Raw genomic sequence first — 26,078 nt, 5'->3', positions numbered from 1 at the left:
AGGAAATCGATGCGAGGACCCGCCTGCACCCAGAGCTCCTCGGAGACGCATAAATCCGGACGGTAATTGCAGGGGACGCGTATTAACACGGCCCACTGCACAGCCTGTTGCACCCCCGCCTTCGAAACTATTACAGGGACTCGGGAGACGGGCTCTGTGCGGAGACATCTCACTCCGCGTTATTTACGCCGTCTGCGTTAGGAGAGGGCCTGCGGTGTGGGCCAAGCGCTCTGGGGGTACTGGCACGAGGCGGCAGGGCCTCGTGGGTGAGAGCACCTTGCAGTGCAGTGCCCTTGTCAGCCAGGGCCTCGTGGGTGAAAGCACCTTAGGGCCTCGTGGGTGAGAGCGCCTTGCAGTGCAGTGCCCTTGTCAGGGCCTCGTGGGTGAGAGCGCCTTGCAGTGCACTGCCCTTGTCAGGGCCTCGTGGGTGAGAGCACCTTTCAGTGCAGTGCCCTGGTCAGGGCCTCATGTGTGTAATAGAACCTTCAAGTGCAGTGCCAGGGGCGCGTGTGTGAGAGCGCCTTGCAGTGCAGTGCCCTTGTCAGGGCCTCGTGGGTGAGAGCGCCTTAGGGCCTCGTGGGTGAGAGCGCCTTGCAGTGCAGTGCCCTTATCAGGGCCTCGTGGGTGAGAGCGCCTTGCAGTGCAGTGCCCTTGTCAGGGCCTCGTGGGTGAGAACGCCTTTCAGTGCACTGCCCTTGTCAGGGCCTCGTGGGTGAGAGCGCCTTGCAGTGCAGTGCCCTGGCCAGGGCCTCATGTGTGTAATAGAACCTTCAAGTGCAGTGAGAGCGCGCAGTGCCCTCGTCAGGGCCTTGTGTGTGTGTGAGAGCACCTTGCAGTGCCCTGGTAAGGGCCTCATGTGTGTGAGAGCACCTTGCAGTGCAGTGCCCTGGTCAGGGCCTCATGTGTGTGAGAGCATCCTGCAGTGCAGTGCCCTGGTCAGGGTCTCGTGGGTGAGCGCTTTGCAGTGCAGTGCCCTCGTCAGGCAGACCTCGTGTTTGAGAAATCACCTTGAAGTGCAGGTCCCTGGTCGGTGCCTCTTGTGTGAGAGCCCTCGTCAGTCCTCATGACGAGAGAGCACCTTGCAGTGCAGCGCCTGGGCCAGAGTCTCGTGTGTGTGAGAGCACCGTGCAGAGCCCTAGTCAGGGCCATGTGTCTGAGAGCAAAAACAAAAACCTTCAAGTACAGTGCCCAGGGCCTCTTGTGAGAGCATCTCCTGTGCACTTTGAAATGCAGTGCCCTACTCAGGGCCTCGCGTGAGAGCACCTTGAAGTGCAGTGCCATGGTCAGGGCTCGTGTGTGAGAGCACCCTGCAGTGCAGCGCCTGGGTCAGAGTCTCGTGTGTGTGAGAGCACCTTGAAGTGCAGGTCCCAGGTCAGGGCCTCGTGTGTGGGAGCACCTGCAGAGAAGTGCCCCTGTAGACCTCATGTGTGAGAGAGGACCTTGCAGTACAGTTCCCTGGCCAGAGTCTTCTGTGTGAGAGCACCTTGCAGTGCAGTGCCCTAGTATGGGCCTCATTTGTGTAAAAAAACCTTTAAGTGCAGTGCCCAGGGCCTCTTGTGTGAGAGCACCTTGTAATGCAGTGCACTAGTCAGGGCCTTGTGTGTGAGAGCACCTTGAGGTGCCGTGCCCTGTCAGGACCTCATGTGTGAGATCATCTTGAAGTGCAGTGACACGGTCAGGGTCTCAGGTGTGTGAGAACAACTTACAGTGCAGTGCTTTAGCCAGGGCCTCTTGTGTGCGAGCACTTTGATCTGCAGTGCCTTGGTCAGGGCCTTGTGTGTGAGAGTACATTGCAGTGCTGTGCCCTGTTAGTGCCCCGCATGTGAAAGCATCTTAAAATGCAGTTCCAGAGTCAGGGTCTCATGTGTGTGAGAGCACCATGCAGTGCCCTGGTCAGGGCCACATGTGTGTGAAAGCAGCTTGAAGTGCAGTGCGGGGGTCAGGGCCTCATGTTTGTGAGAGCACCTTGCAGTACAGTGCCCTGGTTAGAGCCTCATGTGTGAGAGCATCTTGAACTGCAGTGCTCTGGTCAGGGCCTCATGTGTGAGAGCACCTCTAAGTCTAGTGCCCTGGTCAGGGCCTCATGCGTGAGAGCACCTTGCAGTGCAGTGCCCTGGTCATGGCATCATGTGTGAGAGCACCCTGCAGTGCAGTGCACTGGTCAGGGCCTCATGTGGGAGAGCACCTTGCAGTGCAGTGCCCTGGTCAGGGCCTCACATGTGAGAGCCCCTCTAAGTCTAGTGCCCTGGTCAGGGCCTCATGTGTGAGAGCACCTTGAAGTGCAGTGCTCTGGTCAGGGCCTCGTGTGTGAGAGCACCTTGCAGTGCAGTGCCCTGGTCAGTGCCTCATGTGTGTGAGAGCACCTTGCAGTGCAGTGCCCTGGTCAGGGCCTCATGTGTGTGAGAGCATTCTGCAGTGCCCCGGTCAGGGCCTCGTGTGTGAGAGCACAGAGCAGTGCAGACCTTGCAGTGCAGACCCTGGTCAGGGCCTCATGTGTGTCAGAGCACCTTGCAGGGCACACCCTGGTCATGGCCTTGTGTGTGTGAGAGCACCTTGCATTGCAGACCCTGGTCAGGGGCTTGTGTGTGTGAGAGCACCTTGCAGTGCAGACCCTGGTCAGGGCCTCATGTGTGTGAGAGCAACTTGCAGTGCAGACCCTGGTCAGGGCCTTGTGTGTGTGAGAGCACCCTACAGTGCAGTGTCCTGGTCAGGGCCCCATGTGTGTGAGAGCACCTTGCAGTGCAGACCCTGGTCAGGGCCTCGTGTGTGAGAGCACTTTGCAGTGCAGACCCTGGTCAGGGTCCCGTGTGTGTGAGAGCACCTTGCAGTGCACACCCTGGTCATGGCCTTGTGTGTGTGAGAACACCTTGCATTGCAGACCCTGGTCAGGGCCTTGTGTGTGTGAGAGGACCTTGCAGTGCAGTGCCGTGGTCAGGGCCTCATGTGTGTGAGAGCACCTTGAAATGCAGTGCACTAGTCAGGGCCTTGTGTGTGAGAGCACCTTGAGGTGCTGTGCGCTGTCAGGACCTCATGTGTGAGAGCATCTTGAAGTGCAGTGACCCGGTCGGGGTCTCAGGTGTGTGAGAACAACTTACAGTGCAGTGCTTTAGCCAGGGCCTCTTGTGTGCGAGCGCTTTGATCTGCAGTGCCTTGGTCAGGGCCTCGTGTGTAAGAGCGCATTGCAGTGCTGTGCCCTGTTAGTGCCCCACGTGTGAAAGCATCTTAAAATGCAGTTCCAGAGTCAGGGCCTCATGTGTGTGAGAGCACCGTGCAGTGCCCTGGTCAGGGCCACATGTGTGTGAGAGCAGCTTGAAGTGCAGTGCGGGGGTCAGGGCCTCATGTGTGAGAGCACCTCTAAGTCTAGTGCCCTGGTCAGAGCCTCATGTGTGAGAGCACCTTGCAGTGCAGTGCCCTGGTCATGGCATCATGTGTGAGAGCACCCTGCAGTGCAGTGCCCTGGTCAGGGCCTCATGTGTGAGAGCACCTTGCGGTGCAGTGCCCTGGTCAGGGCCTCACATGTGAGAGCACCTCTAAGTCTAGTGCCCTGGTCAGGGCCTCATGTGTGAGAGCACCTTGAAGTGCAGCGCTCTGGTCAGGGTCTCGTGTGTGAGAGCACCTTGCAGTGCAGTGCCCTGGTCAGGGCCTCATGTGTGTGAGAGCACCTTGCATTGCAGTGCCCTGGTCAGGGCCTCGTGTGTGAGAGCATCTTGCAGTGCAGTGTCCCGGTCAGGGCCTCATGTGTGTGAGAGCACCTTGCAGTGCAGACCCTGGTCAGGGCCTCGTGTGTGTCAGAGCACCTTGCAGTGCACACCCTGGTCATGGCCTTGTGTGTGTGAGAGCATCCTGCAGTGCAGTGTCCTGGTCAGGGCCTCATGTGTGTGAGAGCACCTTGCAGTGCAGACCCTGGTCAGGGCCCCGTGTGTGTGAGAGCACCTTGCAGTGCACACACCGGTCATGGCCTTGTGTGTGTGAGAACACCTTGCAGTGCACACCCCGGTCATGGCCTTGTGTGTGTGAGAACACCTTGCATTGCAGACCCTGTTCAGGGCCTTGTGTGTGTGAGAGCACCTTGCAGTGCAGTGCCATGGTCAGGGCCTCATGTGTGAGAGCATCCTGCAGTGCAGTGCCTTGGTCTGGGCCTCGTGTGTGAGAGCACCTTGCAGTGCAGTGCCGTGGTCAGGGCCTCATGTGTGTGAGAGCACCTTGCAGTGCAGTGCCGTGGTCAGGGCCTCATGTGTGTGAGAGCACCTTGCAGTGCAGTGCCCTGGTCAGGGCCTTGTGTGTGTGAGAGCACCTTGCAGTGCCCGGGTCAGGGCCTCATGTGTGTGAGAGCTCCTTTTTGGTCTCTCCTGGTCTGAAGCTACCCTCACGCACGGCACGGGCCGTGGCGCACGTGCGAGAGAGCACCTTTCAGTGTCTCTTAAAATGCTTCAGGTGCTTTACATCTTCAGGAAATCTCACCCATGTGAAAAAGATCCCATGTGTCTGCATCTTTGTGTGTCTGTGCGTCTTTGTCTCCTCACTTCCTCTGCATCTCCCCACTTTCGCCATCTTTCACTCTCACCAATTGATCACCCGTATCGCTCAGCTTTCCACAGTCCCTTACTTTGTTCCCACTCTTTACTGTATTTAGCTGGTCCTCACGTCGTATTTCCCATGCATCACTCAAGTGATTTGTATACTATTCTCTCTACTTTCCCTTTTTCTCTTCACCCTCTCCTACTTCCCACTATTCTCACCTGCATATCTGCATCTGGTTCCCTTGCACCTTTCTCCCCCGTCCCCTCTTACATCCCCAGGCTCTCATGTCTCTCTTATCCGGCTCCTTGTATCTCTGCATGAATATATGATGTTACAATACAAACATTTACAAAGCATGCTTTTACAATGCAGTTTTTACATCGCAACTACCATTATATCGCATGATTTTACAGCGCATGCCATTACAACGCATTTTAAAAACCACCATTACAACGTATTCCATTACAACGCATACCATTACAATGCATACCATTACAACACATAATACTTTTAGGGTAACAAAAGGGTAAGTGTTGGATAGTTTAGGGGTAAAAATGACTATTCCCGGGGGCGGAGCCAGGCCGGCGGCCAAGATGGCCGCCCGGGCTCCCGGCTCCGTCGACTCTCTCCTCCTGCTGCTGGATCTAGCTGTCGGGGCGGCTCTGCCGACACTTTCCTGGATGTCGGAGAAGGACCGATCCCACCGAGAGTTACTCCGGAGGCTCTCCGAGCTTCATGGACGGAGATATGCTTCCCGGTCGGTGTGGCCTACGCGGGTCCCGGAGCCGGGACCTCACGTGATACTGTAGCCGGTGGTGAGTGGAACAACAACGGCCGGGAAAACACGGTCACCCGCGGGGGCGCTCGAACCCACCCGGAACAACATCCTAGCGTCCGTTGCTGAGTGCCGTCCCCTCATGCCGGACGGGCCCCCCCCCCCCCACCCACCCGAACGCTGCCTTGCTAAATGTGGACGTGTGACGCAGCTCTGTGTCTCTCTGCTGGACATTGCTACGACCCGCTTGCTGCTGCCTGTATCCCGCGATTCGGCTGATCGGGGCCGATTGCTGCATGGCGATTTGGAGTCGTTCGGACACACTGGGTGGCGCAGATGAGACCTTCCGGGGGGCAGTTGAGATGGCTAACACAACGTGTGCCACCGGGGAGACGTCCGGATGGCACAAATGATGGCGGCTCTGGTGTGAACTCCGGTAGCATTTATGCTGTGCGCCCCATTTGGTAGTGATACCCTCATGGAACCCTGCCCACCCGAGGCGATGGCGATGCGCATTTCAAAAGGAGCGCGGAGTTCGGAAGCCCCTTCCCGTGTTTTGGAAGCACAGCAAGTGGGTTTGGTTCGCATGGCGATTAGACCCAGGCATAAGTGGAAGTATGAGAGAGCCTGATGCGGTATTTTCACTGTGTGCCTTTGTCCGGTGACTCCCTCTACGATCTGTGGTATGGCCCGGATGGGTGTCTTTACGGGACCCTACACGTTGCTGAGGAGTGACCGTGGGTGACTGGGGTCGACTCGATCGCTACAAAGGGCATCGTCGGAATGGAACTTGGTCCATGGAAACATGGAGTGTTCGGGGATTCCATCGGATGTGAGGCTGCGAGGACTCCTTTATTGCCCTCTACTTGTGGCAGACATCGTCGCGCAACCCATATAAATTGAACTGCCTACTCTTCCTGAACCGGACTATGTCTTGCTGCGTGGGAGGCGGTTGTGTGCTGTGAACGGCGGTGAAATGTGTCGTGTCCTGGCATATTGGCAGAACTCCTACACTTCTTTGGATATCCTTGTCTATTGTACTCTTGGTGCATTGTTGGCTACGCTTTGTGCGGACTGGGACACGTTTCTGATAATGGCCGGGTGGGGCTGGGTTACAAAATGGTGATTGTTTCCCTCAGATGCTGAAAGGGGGGTGACTGGGTGGGCTGGCGGGGCGACTACTGTTCTGATTCGATGGGTTCCTCGGATGTCCTGCAGCGGCGCTGATATACCTGGAAGCTACGCCGGGGGGCCGGGGGCCTGTACTGGTGAACCCCCCAATATATCTTTCTCTTTTCTATTTCCTTCCTTTATATTTCCCCTTTCTTCTATATTTCGGGTTCCGTACACCGGGCGACAGGCACGCTGTTAAGGGGGAGGCCATAGCCATTGGCAGAGGTGCAGGGTGGGGGGTTAGGGGAGGGGTACTATTGTTCTTTCCTTTTATGTTCCTAGGGCCTCTTTCTTATTCTTTGTCTCTCTTGGCTTCTTTTCATTTCTCCTCTTTTTTATTTCTTTTGGGAACTGTCTTACAGGTTCCTCTCTATACGTCCTGGTGGTACGGATTACAGGGGTGGATGTTTCTTTAACGTTTTTATGTTGCAGCGGGCATTAATCTGTATTGGTGGGCGAATTGTATAGCTCATTGTTTATCCTGTTTAAGGTGCGTCAACGCCAACGTCCTGCCTGCAGTAGTCCTGCCTGTGAATATCCTGAGCTGTGGTAACCCCTTGCCTTTGTATTATCGGATTGTGGGGCATCAGATCCTGTTCCTTCCTAAAACTCTAAAAGAAACCTCTTTCATCCTTGTGCCGATATGGTACCGATAATATCCTGAGTTACGACGGGGCATTTGGGAGGCGGGTTGTTGTACTCTTATGGCTTGATTGATTTGCTTTGACCGACTCTGTACTACTGGCCGGCTGTGATGGTTTCAGGCCCGGGTTTGTAACTGCTTTATGTACCAATAAAGGTTTACCAAAAAAAAAAAAAAAAAAAAAAAATGACTATTCCCACTCCAATGAGTGCAACAGTAGGGTAAGTACTGGATAGTGTAGGGGTAAGAATTGCTATTCCAACTCCAGTGAGTGCAACAGTAGGGAAAGTGTTGGATAGTGTAAGGGTAAAAATTACTATTATGACAAAAGGTAGGGGAAGACAAGGATCAATTGTGATCCAGTAGGGCATTAATTACCATTCACAAGAGAATGGAAGGTCCGGCCACAGTCGTAGCCCCAGATATGAAAGCAACAAAAAGAGATGACTGGGCTGTTCCTTAGGACAGGAAAGAGGAAAAGATCACTAGGGAAAAAGGGTTAGTGCTCAATGGAGGACAACCCCTGGGTATCCAATTAGTTGGATATAATGGCCTCACACACCCTTGCGAGTGTCATGCTTCATCATCGGCAATGCTCCTCGTCGGGCAGGCGGTGCAATGCCCAACGGGCTCACCTCTAAGAGGGGCTCTTTATCGGAGATCTTTTATCCAACTGCCTATGAGTGAAGTGGGGGTTAGGGGCCAGGACAGAGTAGATAGTGTGGGTGAGGATAAAATGTGGCCTAAGGTACCGGAAAGCAATTTTTATTCTGGTGGTCCTCTGCCACAAATAAAATCAAGGATAGCCGGTACTCAGGGGGACTATGGTTTCCCGGAATGGACCAGGGCTAGAGTGCAAATGGTGTGGTCAACATGTTTCTCGCTTCTAGTACAATGACTGCGATTCTTCAGGACCTAGTAAAAAACTACAATCTACAAAACATGACCTAATGATTAGTATCAGTTTCAATACAGCACATAAGTTGTACTACCTGTATGACACTGCTCCTACCTAAAAAGTGAAGATAAAGGAGAACATTACCACAGGTAAGTAACAACATGTGACCCTGTAGTGACCGTGAACACACTGTGAAGAAGTTACATACTAGTGCAAATAGTGACTAGTATGTGATTAAAACCAAGTTAAAAAGCTGGTAGCATCAGTATCCATTAGAACTACTACATGCACCTATGGAAACGGTGATACTGTTACTCACCTAAGGGTTAGAGTTATAGGGTGTCAACAGTACCCGGTGGAACTGACATCAAGGGAGAAGCCATAACCTTTCAGGCTGGGAAGAAAAGGACAAAAGTGGGATGGTATTGAGAGGTAAACTCAAATGTAGGGCGCATATGTATCCTGCTGCCTCGGTGCAGGCGTTCTGTCTAGGGGTAGAAAGCCAAATAGTGGAAAATTGGCCAAGTAGTATGTGTTTGAGGCACTACACGGCACTACGTGAGAGTAATCTAAATATCCTCTATCCAGCCAGTGGTAACCAGTTGGTAGATAGTGGACTGGGCTGGGTTGGTATCTAACAATGGGGAGACGCTCCCATTGTAGTTGTATTATAAAGATATTGCAAAGATAGCGTCACAGTGAGTACTGGTCAAAAACGGATATTAATTCCTGGTAGCTGTAAAAGCGCACAATGCAAAACTGCTGTTTATTCCTCCCAGGGCCGCTATTAGAATAACAGGAAAATAGTTAGAAAATAGTCAGGCAATAGGACCCTGCAGTGCGGTAAAGAGGTTTTAGTCATAAGGGTCGGAAATCTCTGTTGGTTTAGAAGGCGGTACACTTACTTTCTACTGCTCGTGTCAGGGCCAGTCAAGCCTACCCATCTCACCGGGTCCGGATAGTGGAAAGCCGGTCGTGTTCCTCCTCATTAAATAGCACCCAGGGTGTGTTCCACAGGATCCCAAACAGGAAGTAGAACCCGCCCGTAGATCATGTGGTTTCCCTCGCGAATCGGGCGGCCATGATGGAGTGGAGGGTAGTGTATAAAAATTAGTGAACACATTCAGGGTAATGTCACTAAAATGGCGGTGTCGCTCAGTGATAGGTGGGTAGTGATTAGCCTTATAAAGTGTGGTACGCCAAGGTATGTGTAATGGCCATGATAACTGTTGTACGACCAAGACAGCAGGTATACACTGATCCCAAACAGGAAGTAGGATCCGCCCGTAGATCATGTGGTTTCCCTCGCGAATCGGGCGGCCATGATGGAGTGGAGGGTAGTGTATAAAAATTAGTGAACACATTCAGGGTAATGTCACTAAAATGGCGGTGTCGCTCAGTGATAGGTGGGTAGTGATTAGCCTTATAAAGTGTGGTATGCCAAGGTATGTGTAATGGCCATGATAACTGTTGTACGACCAAGACAGCGGGTATACACTGAACTTAGCATAGTTCGCTGGGTGGATCAGGGATGTTTTGGAAGAGATGTGTTCACAGAGCACTCCACGGTATATCCTCATTCAATCCCTGGCTGTCGGTGGATAAGCGATGTATCCACCTCTGTTCCTTAAGAAAAAGACTGTGCTTGGATTTGTCTTGGGAGGATTCAAGAACTAACCAGGACAATGAGTCAGCCGTGTGGTTCTGTTCTAGGTAGTGCCTGCACATCTTGGTGTTTGTTTTCTTACAACGGAAGTTGCTTCTATGTTCAGAGATGCGGATTTTCACAGGGCGGGAGGTCATGCCTACGTACTGCAGACCGCATGGGCATCTCAACAAGTAGATACAGTTAGAAGTGTTGCAATTGGTATGGCCGAAAGTGTCCATCAGGGGGATAGTTTTGTATGTGCTGGTGAAGGGGCACACACTGCAGGAGCCGCACTGATAATGCCCACGTACAGGCGGTAATTGCCACAGGGTGGTTTGTTTAGGTGGCTCTGCCTTCCTCGGTCTGGTATGCACCAGAATATCCTTAATATTCCTTGACCTTTTGAAGGCAAATCTGGGCGGTGTAAAACTGAGATTGCCCGTGTTCAGAATTTGCCAGTGTCGTTTGATTATCTTTTTGATTTAGTTGGAAACTGGCGAAAAGGTGGTGACACAAGTAAGAAGATCTGACTCCTGTTTCGTCCGGGTCTTGTATTCAAGTAGGGCCCCCCTATGGTTATTTTTTGCACGTTTGCGTGCCCTAGAAATCTCTCTAGTGGGGTACCCTCTATCCCTCAGGTTTCTGGATAGTAAGGAAGACTCGGTTTTGTAATCTGACAGGTGGGAGCAATTGCGCCTGACCCGCAGAAATTGTCCGAAAGGCAGGTTCAGTCTCAAGGCCTTAGGGTGGTGGCTGGTAAAGTAGAGCAAACTGTTGCGGTCTGTTGGTTTGCGATACATAGTTGTATCAATTTTGCCCCCCTCCAGTCTAACGGTGAGATCCAAGAAGGCAATTTTGGATGCAGACGCCGTTATGGTGAAGTGGAGGTATTCGTTCAGCGTGTTTAGCCAGCTGAAGAACTCCTTGTATAGGGTTTCAGTGCCTGTCCAGAGTACCAGGATATCATCAATGAACCTCCTCCATAGTTTGATGTTCAGATGGTAGGGGTTCTCTGGTCCATTGATGTGTCTTTCTTCGAAGTCTGACATGTAGAGGCAAGCTACCGAAGGGGCAAAAGTACTGCTCATAGAAGTGCCCTGGGTCTGGTGGTAGTATTGCCCTTTAAACTCAAAGTAGTTCTCCGTAAGGGCAAGGGTAGCACATTCCATAATAAAGGAAGGCGGCGTGGGGGAGCTCCATTCTTCTGCACTAAGGATTCTCTCGATCACTCCTAGTGTGGCCCTCTGGGGGATGTTAGTATAGAGGGCCTCCGCGTCTAGGGTGATGAGAAAATCGATCTGGATATCCTCCTGTAGATTATCCAAGAGGCGTAGGACATCAGTGGTGTCCTGAACATATGAAGGTATTCGTTTGACCAGCGGCTGTAGAAAGCGGTCACAGAACTTTGATAAAGGCTCTAAGACAGAGTCGATGCCTGATACAATAGGGCGTCCTGGTACAGGGGTGGTCCCCTTATGTATTTTCGGAAGGATGTAAAAATAGGGGACCTTGGGTTCTTTTGTTGATAGAAAGTCAGCCTCCTTCTTGGAGATCCACTCATGACATTCAGCAGTCTCGACCAGCCCAGTGATAGCTGTTTTCAGACGTTCAGTGGGGTTGGAAGGGATGGGGGTGTAGTATCGCCTATCCCCTAGTTGTCTAAGACATTCAGTGTCATAGTCAGTGGTATTCATTAGAACTGTCGCCCCGCCTTTATCTGCCTGCTTAATGGTGATGGCTTAAAAGTTTTGGATTTCACAGCTCTGTTGGAAATTGTCAATCTTGGGTGTGGGGACGAACCCAAGTCCCTTTTGAAGCACTTCTTCTTCGCCTGCAGTAAGATTTTCGTAAGATCAGGTTGAGAGCCTTCTTTGATGGTAAACTACAAGAGACCCCAACTGACTCAGGTCTCCACAACCCTTCGAACTTCACCCCTCATAGCGGGATGGTCCCCAATGAAATTCTAACGTATGAGCAGGCTGTGCTCAAAGACATTGGGTCTATGAGACCAGGCAAGAAACATCACAACCTCTCTAATTCTGAGAGACAGATGCTAGATTCCTTAGCCAACGATCACACCATCACCATTAAGCAGGCAGATAAAGGCGGGGCGACAGTTCTAATGAATACCACTGACTATGACACTGAATGTCTTAGACAACTAGGGGATAGGCGATACTACACCCCCATCCCTTCCAACCCCACTGAACGTCTGAAAACAGCTATCACTGGGCTGGTCGAGACTGCTGAATGTCATGAGTGGATCTCCAAGAAGGAGGCTGACTTTCTATCAAAAAAAGAACCCAAGGTCCCCTATTTTTACATCCTTCCGAAAATACATAAGGGGACCACCCCTGTACCAGGACGCCCTATTGTATCAGGCATCGACTCTGTCTTAGAGCCTTTATCAAAGTTCTGTGACCACTTTCTACAGCCGCTGGTCAAACGAATACCTTCATATGTTCAGGACACCACTGATGTCCTACGCCTCTTGGATAATCTACAGGAGGATATCCAGATCGATTTTCTCATCACCCTAGACGTGGAGGCCCTCTATACTAACATCCCCCAGAGGGCCACACTAGGAGTGATCGAGAGAATCCTCAGTGCAGAAGAATGGAGCTCCCCCACGCCGCCTTCCTTTATTATGGAATGTGCTACCCTTGCCCTTACGGAGAACTACTTTGAGTTTAAAGGGCAATACTACCACCAGACCCAGGGCACTTCTATGGGCAGTACTTTTGCCCCTTCGGTAGCTTGCCTCTACATGTCAGACTTCGAAGAAAGACACATCAATGAACCAGAGAACCCCTACCATCTGAACATCAAACTATGGAGGAGGTTCATTGATGATATCCTGGTACTCTGGACAGGCACTGAAACCCTATACAAGGAGTTCTTCTGATGGCTAAACACGCTGAACGAATAACTCCACTTCACCATAACGGCGTCTGCATCCAAAATTGCCTTCTTGGATCTCACCGTTAGACTGGAGGGGGGCAAAATTGATACAACTATGTATCGCAAACCAACAGACCGCAACAGTTTGCTCTACTTTACCAGCCACCACCCTAAGGCCTTGAGACTGAACCTGCCTTTCGGACAATTTCTGCGGGTCAGGCGCAATTGCTCCCACCTGTCAGATTACAAAACCGAGTCTTCCTTACTATCCAGAAACCTGAGGGATAGAGGGTACCCCACTAGAGAGATTTCTAGGGCACGCAAACGTGCAAAAAATAACCATAGGGGGGCCCTACTTGAATACAAGACCCAGACGACACAGGAGTCAGATCTTCTTACTTGTGTCACCACCTTTTCGCCAGTTTCCAACGAAATCAAAAAGATAATCAAACGACACTGGCAAATTCTGAACACGGGCAATCTCAGTTTTACACCGCCCAGATTTGCCTTCAAAAGGTCAAGGAATATTAAGGATATTCTGGTGCATACCAGACCGAGGAAGGCAGAGCCACCTAAACAAACCACCCTGTGGCAATTACCGCCTGTACGTGGGCATTATCAGTGCGGCTCCTGCAGTGTGTGCCCCTTCACCAGCACATACAAAACTATCCCCCTGACGGACACTTTCGGCCATACCAATTGCAACACTTCTAACTGTATCTACTTGTTGAGATGCCCATGCGGTCTGCAGTACGTAGGCATGACCTCCCGCCCTGTGAAAATCCGCATCTCTGAACATAGAAGCAACTTCCGTTGTAAGAAAACAAACACCAAGATGTGCAGGCACTACCTAGAACAGAACCACACGGCTGACTCATTGTCCTGGTTAGTTCTTGAATCCTCCCAAGACAAATCCAAGCACAGTCTTTTTCTTAAGGAACAGAGGTGGATACATCGCTTATCCACCGACAGCCAGGGATTGAATGAGGATATACCGTGGAGTGCTCTGTGAACACATCTCTTCCAAAACATCCCTGATCCACCCAGCGAACTATGCTAAGTTCAGTGTATACCCGCTGTCTTGGTCGTACAACAGTTATCATGGCCATTACACATACCTTGGCGTACCACACTTTATAAGGCTAATCACTACCCACCTATCACTGAGCGACACCGCCATTTTAGTGACATTACCCTGAATGTGTTCACTAATTTTTATACACTACCCTCCACTCCATCATGGCCGCCCGATTCGCGAGGGAAACCACATGATCTACGGGCGGATCCTACTTCCTGTTTGGGATCAGTGTATACCTGCTGTCTTGGTCGTACAACAGTTATCATGGCCATTACACATACCTTGGCGTACCACACTTTATAAGGCTAATCACTACCCACCTATCACTGAGCGACACCGCCATTTTAGTGACATTACCCTGAATGTGTTCACTAATTTTTATACACTACCCTCCACTCCATCATGGCCGCCCGATTCGCGAGGGAAACCACATGATCTACGGGCGGGTTCTACTTCCTGTTTGGGATCCTGTGGAACACACCCTGGGTGCTATTTAATGAGGAGGAACACGACCGGCTTTCCACTATCCGGACCCGGTGAGATGGGTAGGCTTGACTGGCCCTGACACGAGCAGTAGAAAGTAAGTGTACCGCCTTCTAAACCAACAGAGATTTCCAACCCTTATGACTAAAACCTCTTTACCGCACTGCAGGGTCCTATTGCCTGACTATTTTCTAACTATTTTCCTGTTATTCTAATAGCGGCCCTGGGAGGAATAAACAGCAGTTTTGCATTGTGCGCTTTTACAGCTACCAGGAATTAATATCCGTTTTTGACCAGTACTCACTGTGACGCTATCTTTGCAATATCTTTATAATACAACTACAATGGGAGCGTCTCCCCATTGTTAGATACCAACCCAGCCCAGTCCACTATCTACCAACTGGTTACCACTGGCTGGATAGAGGATATTTAGATTACTCTCACGTAGTGCCGTGTAGTGCCTCAAACACATACTACTTGGCCAATTTTCCACCATTTGGCTTTCTACCCCTAGACAGAACGCCTGCACCGAGGCAGCAGGATACATATGCGCCCTACATTTGAGTTTACCTCTCAATACCATCCCACTTTTGTCCTTTTCTTCCCAGCCTGAAAGGTTATGGCTTCTCCCTTGATGTCAGTTCCACCGGGTACTGTTGACACCCTATAACTCTAACCCTTAGGTGAGTAACAGTATCACCGTTTCCATAGGTGCATGTAGTAGTTCTAATGGATACTGATGCTACCAGCTTTTTAACTTGGTTTTAATCACATACTAGTCACTATTTGCACTAGTATGTAACTTCTTCACAGTGTGTTCACGGTCACTACAGGGTCACATGTTGTTACTTACCTGTGGTAATGTTCTCCTTTATCTTCACTTTTTAGGTAGGAGCAGTGTCATACAGGTAGTACAACTTATGTGCTGTATTGAAACTGATACTAATCATTAGGTCATGTTTTGTAGATTGTAGTTTTTTACTAGGTCCTGAAGAATCGCAGTCATTGTACTAGAAGCGAGAAACATGTTGACCACACCATTTGCACTCTAGCCCTGGTCCATTCCGGGAAACCATAGTCCCCCTGAGTACCGGCTATCCTTGATTTTATTTGTGGCAGAGGACCACCAGAATAAAAATTGCTTTCCGGTACCTTAGGCCACATTTTATCCTCACCCACACTATCTACTCTGTCCTGGCCCCTAACCCCCACTTCACTCATAGGCAGTTGGATAAAAGATCTCCGATAAAGAGCCCCTCTTAGAGGTGAGCCCGTTGGGCATTGCACCGCCTGCCCGACGAGGAGCATTGCCGATGATGAAGCATGACACTCGCAAGGGTGTGTGAGGCCATTATATCCAACTAATTGGATACCCAGGGGTTGTCCTCCATTGAGCACTAACCCTTTTTCCCTAGTGATCTTTTCCTCTTTCCTGTCCTAAGGAACAGCCCAGTCATCTCTTTTTGTTGCCTTAAAAATTACTATTCCCACCTACCCCAAAACCCATACCCACCCTAAAACAAAAAAAAACACCATTACATACCATATAATGCGTTGTAATGGCATGCGTTGTAATGGTATGAATTGTAATAGCATGTGTTGTAGTGACATGAGTTGTAATGCATGCATTGTAATGGCATGTGATGTATAAGCAGCTGCGTTGTAACAGCTGAGTTTTAAAAGCAGTGCAATGTAATGACCGCGTTGTAATGGATGTTTCCCCTCTGCATCCTTCCTTGCATAGCTCCTTGCTTCTTCCACTTCACCTGTATGTTTCTGCTTCCCCCTTTCCATCCTTTCTCCATTTCCCCTGCGCTTCTTTGTTTTTCTTCCCTTCTGAATATTCTCTTCTCTATCTTTCTGTTCCGGTATACCTCTCCCCGCTTACCTTACATAGGAAGTGGCATAATGGCCAGAGCTGTCGCCCTCCCAACTGGGGAACCAGTTCTTCAGTAACAGAGTCAGCCAAACGCTTCCAGTTTGCAAGTCTCTCTTCACTTCTTGAATATTTGGTGACAGTTTAATGCATGAGATGTGATCAGATGAATCGATCATATATTGATAGACCGCTGGCACATGACCAAAACGTACAGGACACAAATGGGTCATCGGACAGCGGGAGAGAAGTGGGTGCTGGTCTTACACTAATTAAAAGTTTCGTTTATCGATGAATGTTACATTGCTGAATGTATTTCTTTAGATTCTTTTGGAAGTTTGGCCACCAGTGTTATTGTTGCATGATTGTTGAAACTCTGATACTAGATGAGCAGAAACTAACCTGGCATGACCAACCCAGATGAATCCCGACCTAACGTTTTCATTAGATGTATGCCTATCAACGATCACTGGTATATAATTAGGGCTCCGGGCTTTATGGTATTTATTTTTTTAACCTTTCCGTCTGTATTTATCCATATTTTTTTTCTGCCATTTTATTGGTATTTATCCATTTATTATTTTATGTTTTGAGAATAAATGGAGTCGTAAAATGGTACATTTCACATGTATTAAACGAATACATGCACTCATACTTTGAATGCTGTCGCGTTCTAGAAAATTAAGCAGGCACATATAACAAAAGACTACTCTGATAGGTAAATATGAGCATTAGATACAACTATATGTTGACAGATGTCTTTATTTAAGAGAATCTCATCTGTTTTTAAATCCCTATGGTGTCTATCTGCTTTTAGTTGATCTGGAATCCATGAAGGACAACAAGGAGAGTCACTAACAAGAAGCACAATTTTCTGTATTTTTCTGCTTTTAAAAAAAAATACGGACAAGAAACAGATTGTTTTCTGTCTGTATTTATCTGTAAAAATCAGTAAAAACTGAAAACTGGAAGCCTTATACTTAATCAATAAAAGCATTGTCTTTGGTGATGCTATGGGGATACTGAGAAGGGAAACTATCAGAGGCCATTCCTCCTTTCAAGGTTGCCCATACTGCCACCATTTTGTCTGCATCAATTTCCATTTGCTATCAAGTAACAGCAACAACAGGGTAAGTTTGCACTGCTGTCTCCACAGCCAGATCAGCTGTGCAGTCAGCAGCAGTTTCTTTTCAAGGGCAAATTGTTCACAGATTACATGGAGGCAGCAGCGGCCGGTGCAAGTAAGCGCAGTGGGGCCGGGATGTCGACAGATGACGGAATAGGGCAAATTAAATAAATAAATAACTTCTACCGCAGCACCGCACCCCACCGTGCGTACCTGTGAATTACACAAAATCGGATACTATGACCTGGGGGCCACTACACATGAAACTTAAGTACTTTAGAATGGGTGCTACGCTTTTAAATGGAATAAATGATTTTATCTTTTTAGGAATCGCTTTTAATTCATCATTATAATGGAAAACCCATCTAACCTCAAAAGCCCAGCAAATGGGAAGGAGAGTAGAGGCCGTCTTCCGTTTTGCAAGGAATCTCTCAGTCTCATAACACCCAGAGACTGTCAGGGCCCTCTGCAAACCTTCAGTACCAACTGGGCCCTGAAAGTTTGCGATGGGCCCGGACAGTTGTACGTGCATTCAGGCAAGGGATGGCGCGAGGGGCAGAATGGTGCTTAGTCAAGTCAGGTGCAAGGGTTGGGTTACCCCAAGGGTGTGGCAGCATGGTGCAGCTTTCAGGCAGTATTTGGCTAAGTGCTAGGGGATCAAATGAATGAAGACGTTGGTGAAGCATATGTGTAACCTGAACGCCAGCGCTTTAAATGGTATTGCGTTGCATTATAATTGCATTTATATAGCGCTTACTACCCCTGATGACAAGAGAGCCGAATCAGTCATCATTTCATGTTCAATAACCTCGTGTCATCGAGTACAGTGAGAGCTCCCAAAAAATGCTGCGTCCCCAACGTGAAGCCTCCCCTGCCCACCTACCCCCGCTAAGCCCAGCCCCACCACTCATAAACGTCACCAGATGCCAGTGTGCACAGTTCCCTTTATCATTTCATTTCATTTAAGCTTTATTCGACATATAATCATAAAAGCATGTATCAAAATATTCCATTATTACATAAAAACCCAATTCCGAAGGTGCGATTGATACATATATCGACTTTTGGTAAAACTCGACATTTAAAAACACCATGTATAATAAAAAGGATTAAAAATCAAGCACATTTCTACGTTGGGAGGTTCCGCACATTTCTAAGCTGGGAGGTCACAACAAGAGTAAATTCTTTTTGTAGACCTAAAGGCTCAAAGAGACCAGATGACAGGTAACTAGAAATAATTGCAGCACTAGATCAGTGTATGCAGTTGAACATGTGAATTTTATGATGGCATTAATTTTTACCTTAATGCCCATGCCCACCCAAGATATTTTGCAACGGCTATTAAGATGGTAGATGATGTGCTTATGCGTATGATCCTTTCGGCTTCCCCTTATCGTTAATTCCTTCACTTTTATGGGTCACTGTTTGCATTGTGTGGACCAAGGATAACATCCTGTAGGACGTACAATGGCCACCTTAGCTCAATATCAGTTTTCCTTTTCATTCTATGAATACACTTAGGCATCTATGTGCTAAGTCTACGTTACAACCGTGTACACAGAATTCTGAATCTAACTCTGTAAGTATGAAAAGCCACAAATCCACTTTCTGAAGGTTAGAGACAAGGGCAAGAATCTCAGATATCTGTGCAGTGGGATTACCCAAATCTTTAGTCCGAGCACATAGATGGGCATATTATCAGGAACGACGTTAAAATTATCGCCGCTTTAGCGGCAGGAAACTGCCGCTAAAGCGGCGATAATGGGCTTGATAATATGCCCTTCAGAATTCCAATAGAAACCCATGTTGACACCAGAACATGGGCTCCTATTGGAATTCTCAAGGGCATATTATCAAGCCCATTATCGCAGCTTTAGCGGCAGTTTCCTGCCGCTAAAGCGGTGATAATTTTAACACCGTTCTTGAAAATATGCCCCAGAGTCTTTAGAGTTACCATTTTGGATGCGTCCCCGCACGGGTACGCAAGTAGCAGAATATTTCTGTTGAGTATCATCCACATGTAGTGCTGAGCCGTCTGATTAGAAAAAACTCTTATACTCATGTATTGGTAATATATGTGGAGTTTGATGTATTGTTTGTTGATATTGTAATAGGTCCTGCATTCTAAGGGTAGTGTCATACCAAAGTTTTATACCATTAGAATTGTGTGCGGCGGTCAATCACTCCCCATGCAGTTGTATTGCAGGGGCATTAAGAATGCTTGCTTTAGGTGCAGCCTTGAGTGTAGGTATAGCGGCGACTACTATAATTTGCCTTCCCTGTGCCAAAGGATGGTCTTTCATAATGGCCGCTTGAACTGCCATGAGAATTTTTCTCAGAGTGAATCGTTCCTCTGAACTTGAGTACAAAATGTGATTTATAAGTAGGGCTCCCGGTTTTATGGTATTTATTTTTTTAACATTTCCGTCTGTATTTATCCATATTTATTTTTGGGCCATTTTATCTGTATTTATCCATATTTATTTTGTATTTTGTGTATAAATGAAGGTGTAAAACTGTATATTTCCATACTTATTTAACTGATAGACACGCACTCATACTTTGATGTCTGTAGTGTTTTAGCTATTTAAGCTGCCAAATATTACATAACAATACATCCACTGGTAAATACTAGCATTATACCACAAATGTATATTGACACATGTCGTTATTTAAAGAAATTTCATCCTGTTTTTTAATTTCCCATGCTGTCCATCTGCTCAGCTGTTGGGCTATAATTCATGAAAGTCAGCACGGAGAGTCACTTAAAGCAGCACAATTTTCTGTATTTATCCACTTTTAAAAATAAATGCAGACAGAAAACACATTGTTTTCTGTCTGAATTTATCTGTAAAAATCCGTAAAAACTGAAAACAGGGAGCCTTATTTATAAGCTAAGACGATCATCTGTCCCTCATTGTACACTACAAACGTGTAGCCTGAAGTGTTAGGAACAACAATATTTACCAGGTTCTTGTTGTTGTTTAGTGTTTGGAGATATTTTGTCTCTAACATGCCTGCTTGAAGTCCATGCAAGATAGTTGCATGTATGTCCATCTAATTCTACTGAGAATAGGTGTGTTGTCATTAAGTCATATGTGTTCTCCATGCCACTGGATTCAAGCTAGCCTGGCTGATGAGGGTTGATGCCCCGAAAACGGCCCCAGGATGCTTGTTTCCCGTCCAGGGAGGACCTAGCTTGGCAGTTCGGGCTGGACTGTTCCCATGAGGCACAGGGTCAAGACTGATTTGCATATGGCTGGGTTTAAATTGGAATGTGATGGGGAGCAAAAAAACAATGGTTTAAGCCCAGCTCTCTGTATTGGGTGAATGTTTGACATTGATCTGCATTCTGTCCATCAATTGTTCTTTTTGCATTAAGTCATATAAGGTCTTAACTCTACTAGCATAATGGGCATGCAAGCTTGTCCAAATTTTAAGAATCCGACTGGGGCTTCCAACATTCATAGTGTATTTGGAGACTGCAATGTGATTAAATCATATCCCAAAAAGATTACATTAAGGTATGTGATCTTTGATCTACGAACGTTTATTTTATATCCAAGTCAAACTAGGAGAATCACTATTCTGTCTGCCTTATACCAAGTTTTTTTTTATGTAAGTCATCATCAGTGAGGTACAGGGCATTGATGTGTATCCACAATTCAGGATCTTTTGGGGGGTCTAGTATAGGAATACTGAGTACCAACAAAGGTGAAAGAGGTTAGATACTGTGATTCAGACACATTTTGTCTTAAGAATCCATTAGCAATGTCCAAAGCCATTTTAGATTTTTTCCTCAGTCTAGTACTTTAAGCATTTTGCAACACAGGTGTGCATAGAAGAGTTCACATTTCTATAGTCTTAAATTATTCCATAGGAACTGTCTTGTTTCAACACTGGAGAAAGAGGAGCGTCAATGGATGCATGACGAGCCACTATCCCTCCCTGTTAGTGTAAATTGTCCAGGGTGGTCCATATATTGGGCTTTGCCTCTGGTTTTAATGGATATTGAGCCTGAACCGGTTGTTCACTCCAATAAGAGCCACGTGTGCTGCAGAATTTCTATCACACCTGTTGGACTTCTGTATTGCACGGGAGCTTGTTTCAAAACCCACTAAAGTACACACTTATCCAAAGACTAAAAGGCTTCCATTATTACCTTCTCTACACGAGGTGCACCTCTTACAAAGGATGAGGTCCAGTCATGCTCAGCCAGGATGATGTCATAGAGACTTACTAAATGTGACCAGCATATATATTTTATGGAGCCCAGTAAAACGCTTTCGATCAGTATTTCTGCATTATAAACTCTACTAAGTAGTTTACATGTCCATCCAGTGTTTCTGTCTGTCTGTATTCTTCTCTTGGTGTCACTCACACAAGGGAAACATCCATTACAACGCAGTCATTACAACACACTACCTTTACAACGTAGCTGTTACAACGTGACTGCATTTACATTGCATTCCAACGCAGACCTTACAATGCATGTCACTACAACGCATGCCATTACAACGCATACCATTACACCGCATGCCATTACAGTGCATACACTACAACGCATGCCATTACAATGCATTATAAGGTAAGTAATGGGGATCTTTTTTGTTTTAGGGTGGGTATGGGCTTAGGGGTACATGGGAATAGTAATTTTTACCCCTACACTATCCAACACTTACCCTACTGTTGCACTCACTTGAGTGGAATATTATATTTTAGCCCTACACTATCCAGCACTTCCCCTACTGTTGCCCTCACTGGAGTGGGAATAGTAATTTTTATCCCTACGCTATCCAACACTTACCCTACTCTTACCCTAAAAGTATTATGCGTTGTAATGGAATGCGTTGTAATGGTATGCATTGTAATGGAATGTGTTGTAATGGTAGTTTCTAAAAATGCATTGTAATGCCATGCGTTGTAAAATCATGTGATGTAATGGTAGTTGCGATGTAAAAACCACGTTATAAAAGCATGGGTTGTAATTTTTTGCATTGTAACATCATACATCCCTCACACACACACAAGCATATATGGGTGTGTGTGTGTATATATATATATATATGTGTGTGCATGTATATATATGTGTGTGTGTGTGTATATATATACATACACACATGTATATATACACACACACGCATACACATATATATGTGTGTATGTGTATTTATATGTGAGTGTGTGTATATATATATTGATTGCACCAAAAATCCCACAATGTGCAGGTTGAAATACTTATCTGTGAGGCTCATAAAGGGGTTGTTTGAAGTGCCGCCGAGGACTGGCAGTGTTTATACCCCAGGAAGAAGAAGCAAGCAGCTCCGAAACACGTTGGGTTTAGTAAATCCAGGACTGAAGTGCTGAACTTTCAAATAAAGTTTCCTGGTGAAACCATCCTTTTCGGAGTGCGTTCTTAAGCACAGGGTGTTGTTTTGGGATATATATATATATATATATGTAATACAGTCCCATGCCAGGTGACGTGTGAGGATAGACAGCTGTTGGTTGATGTTTTTTACGAGCAATCAAAAATGGGATTTACTCTTGCCCATAACTTCATTGATACGCTGTGGACTTATTGTCCTCATTGGAGCAGATGGCTGATCAGCCGCAGGTGCTACTGCACCAATCCCTAACGTTTGTAATACATACTGTTGAAGATGTCCATATACTTTCATTAACTCATTCAGTAACTGCCTCAATTGAACATCATTCATGTTTCTTGCTTCTCAGTGTGGTGTATAACCAGCCAATACTAGCCAGGTAGCTCCTTGAAGGCCTGTGGGACCCATTCTAATGGGTTTCACAGCATGTGTTAGCTTCCAATTAAACCATAACACATGTTCTTGAGCACCTGTGGGAATTCCCTGTCTATCATGAGGTGATTATGTTGCAGATATCTGAGCAGGTTTGTGTGTGATCAAATGTCTAGTTGCTTGATCTAACAGATTAAACCCTACCCATGAGTTCGCTAGACACACTGTAACTACTAGAATTGCTCCACCTTGGCGCAAGAAAGCCTCGTCCCCTGATATATTGTGTCAAAAGATCCCTAAAGGTAGCCCTTAGCTATATAATTGCCACTTTAGCACAGATTCACAATATGATTCAAAATTCAATCAAATAGGAAAACCTTTGACTAGTCAATTGTGGCAAATCCCTCAGCAGACAGGATGCTCTGGTGCGAGGTGAGGGAGGAAACCAATGTTACAACGGATGTCCCCGCATTAGTAAGAATTGTTAAGTGTGAGTAGCCTCTAAGGCTACTCAGAACTCCGGCCTCACACTGGGCGCCATGATATGTTTATACCAAGTAGTACGGCCCGAATAGATTTTCACATCCTTGACAAGCAGAGCGGCATGAAGTAGCTTACCAACTCAAGATGGAAAGCAGACAGGCTGGGATCCAAGCACATCCCAATGCTTACATGGAGATAATGCATATTAGATAACATTCACCACTGTCAGAGACTACAGGATTATACAAATGAGTTCTGGAAACTGTGTTCAAAAGATGAACATACACAAGAATCCACATTATATATTTTAAAAAAGCCTATTAAATATCAAAGCCCAATTCTAGTGCAAATTATATGGTATAGCATAATAGCAGAAAAACTTTATGGGGAAAAGGAATAAAGAAATTCAGGAAATGTACAATGCCTGTAAAGTTACTGACTCATATATCCTTTTGTTTCTATTATTGACATAGTAATGAATTTGGCAGGTGCTGCTTGTGTTTTTTCTTGTAATTTGATCTACTTGCAAATGTCAAATTTAAAAAAAACCAATAAAAATTGTTAAAAAAAAATACAGAAAATTATCATAAGAATTGGCAGTATATCAAGTGATATTCATCAGAGCAAATCAATGATTAAATCGAGCTTGTGAGTGTCATTAAATCCCTTCTTCCGTCGCTACTCACTAATATCTGCATTAGAATCAAAAGTGCCATAAAATGAGCTTCTGAGATGGCATTTTAAAAGACATACCATTTACTCATCTCTTGTCAATGTTTTTCAATCTGCCGCCTTGATGTGGAGCGTAGGGATACCAAAGGGGATGATGGATGGAGCGTTTGAGCAAATCTAGCACTCACCCACAGTCAACTGATCTGGGTTTAATCCATCATCATTCTTTAGCTCACTCCGCCACCCCAGTTCAGACATGGCCATATGCAAATCAGTCTGACCCTGTGCCCTAGTCCAGCCCGAACTGCCAAGCCATGGAAACAAGCATCCTGGGACCGGTTTCGGGTTCATAACCCTCCTCAGCCAGGCTATCTTGAATCCAGTGGCAAAGTGAGCAAGGGACCCACGTCTGGGCATACCCTGCCAACTTAGGGCGAACAAAGCGCTACCAAAGGGGATGATGCACTTGATGTGGAACGTGACACAGATATCCGTCTCTATGTTATCTGACCTGGTCCTGGAAACTAACGAGAAAACACCAACAGCATTGGTGCTTATGTAGGCAAAGTGTCTGCAGCCTCAATGCTCTCTCAGAAATCTGAAGATTCTCCCTCCACTAAAATTTTAAACTTCTGTGCAATTCTGAAAGATATTATGAGAAATTAGGCCTTGTGATCTGTGATGTAAGGAGTGGAAATGAAAAGGGTGAATTTCTACTGCACATTTACCTAAATCTAATGTACTTCATAAATCACACTATATGAATGGAAAGTATCACACTATATGAATGGAAAGTATATGATCTGTTGATGCACTAGCAACCTGTATCGAAGCATTTTACTCTAACATGAATATACACAGTGAAATAATGAACACAACATGCATTCGTGTATTATGTCATGCATACAAATACATGAATAAATGAGTACAATGAAGGGTACGAAAAGTGGGTAAAACGCAAAACCTGATAATTGTCTCTTCTGTTTTTTTCCTCTCTTTTTTGGAAAATTACAACTTGTACTTATATATAAACATATTTTTTTCTATTAGTGATTTAAAATGGTCTATATGAAATCTTTTCTCCTCCGTTGAATGCAAATTGAAGTTTCCTTACTAACCGAGGACATTGAGAATAACAGTCGTTGTTATCAATCAATCAATAGCTTTATTCGGAAGTATAAAAACATCCATAAAAGCACATACAATATTACATAAAATATAATTCATAATAACAGGTCAAGCAATAGTTACAAAATTAAGACATAACAATAGATGTTTAAACTAGTTTTAAGACAACACAGACCTACAAGCTCGCACAGCAGATATAAAAGAAAGACCCGACATACAAGACAAATTCAGCATTTCGTAAAGTCATTAAAAGTCTAAGGGCGGGCCTAAATTGACCAATACTTTGAAAATATATTTTTTAAACCAGGATTAAAAACAATCTTGTATGCCTTACATAAAATTTGCAGAAGAAGCTAAAATGGAGAATTGATTGACCAGAAACATTATCACAGGGACATGATACAGTCTCTAGATTATGACCTAAGCCCTGGGGGAAGCACGACAGATATTTTCGAGTCTGATCTAAAATGTTACAGCAAAGATCATTCCCATCCACTCTGTGCATGCCAAATATAATCGGAAGGACAATCAAGTTCATATAATCCGATATATGCAGACACATTTGGCTTGCCGGCATATCCCTTAGGTGCTGTGATTGTTCATGGTCATAAAGTGCTTGTGCAACAACCTTTTTGTCTATATCTGTACAAGATGATGGTTCAATGAAAGCAGATTCCATTTCAATATTACAGAAATCAGCTTTCACATAGGCCAGCCAGGGACTAAGTAGAGCCTTGTCCGTAGAAAGACGGTCCAAAATGATGTCTTGTGTTAGCTTGGCCTCAGCGTTCCTCCAAATTGCAAGACACAGCAGGACAGGGTGAGCCCTAATATGGTCAGCTAGGTATGGAAAACTAAGCTCTCTGTGGCAAATATAGTGTGAGGCAGAAATGGGAACAGACAAAAGTTTCATA

General features: G+C 46.5%; 2 protein-coding genes across 2 annotated transcripts in view; both read left to right on the top strand.

Moving 5' to 3' along the window:
- LOC146772783 (cocaine- and amphetamine-regulated transcript protein-like) overlaps positions 1-26,078 on the top strand; it is a 43,387-nt gene that overhangs the window by 3,534 nt on the left and 13,775 nt on the right. The gene's annotated exons all lie outside the window — the stretch shown is intronic.
- LOC146772784 (uncharacterized) lies at positions 12,591-14,429 on the top strand (the record flags this gene model as incomplete). Its single annotated transcript, XM_085638974.1, has 2 exons — positions 12,591-13,444; positions 14,339-14,429. Coding segments are annotated over 2 exons (945 nt in total), but the record flags the coding sequence as incomplete, so codon positions are not given.

The sequence above is a fragment of the Triturus cristatus genome, chromosome 12 (genome assembly GCF_964204655.1).
Source record: "Triturus cristatus chromosome 12, aTriCri1.1, whole genome shotgun sequence".
Lineage (NCBI taxonomy): Eukaryota > Metazoa > Chordata > Amphibia > Caudata > Salamandridae > Triturus > Triturus cristatus.
Note: the sequence above shows the minus strand (reverse complement) of the source record. Positions and strands in the feature narration are given on the sequence as shown.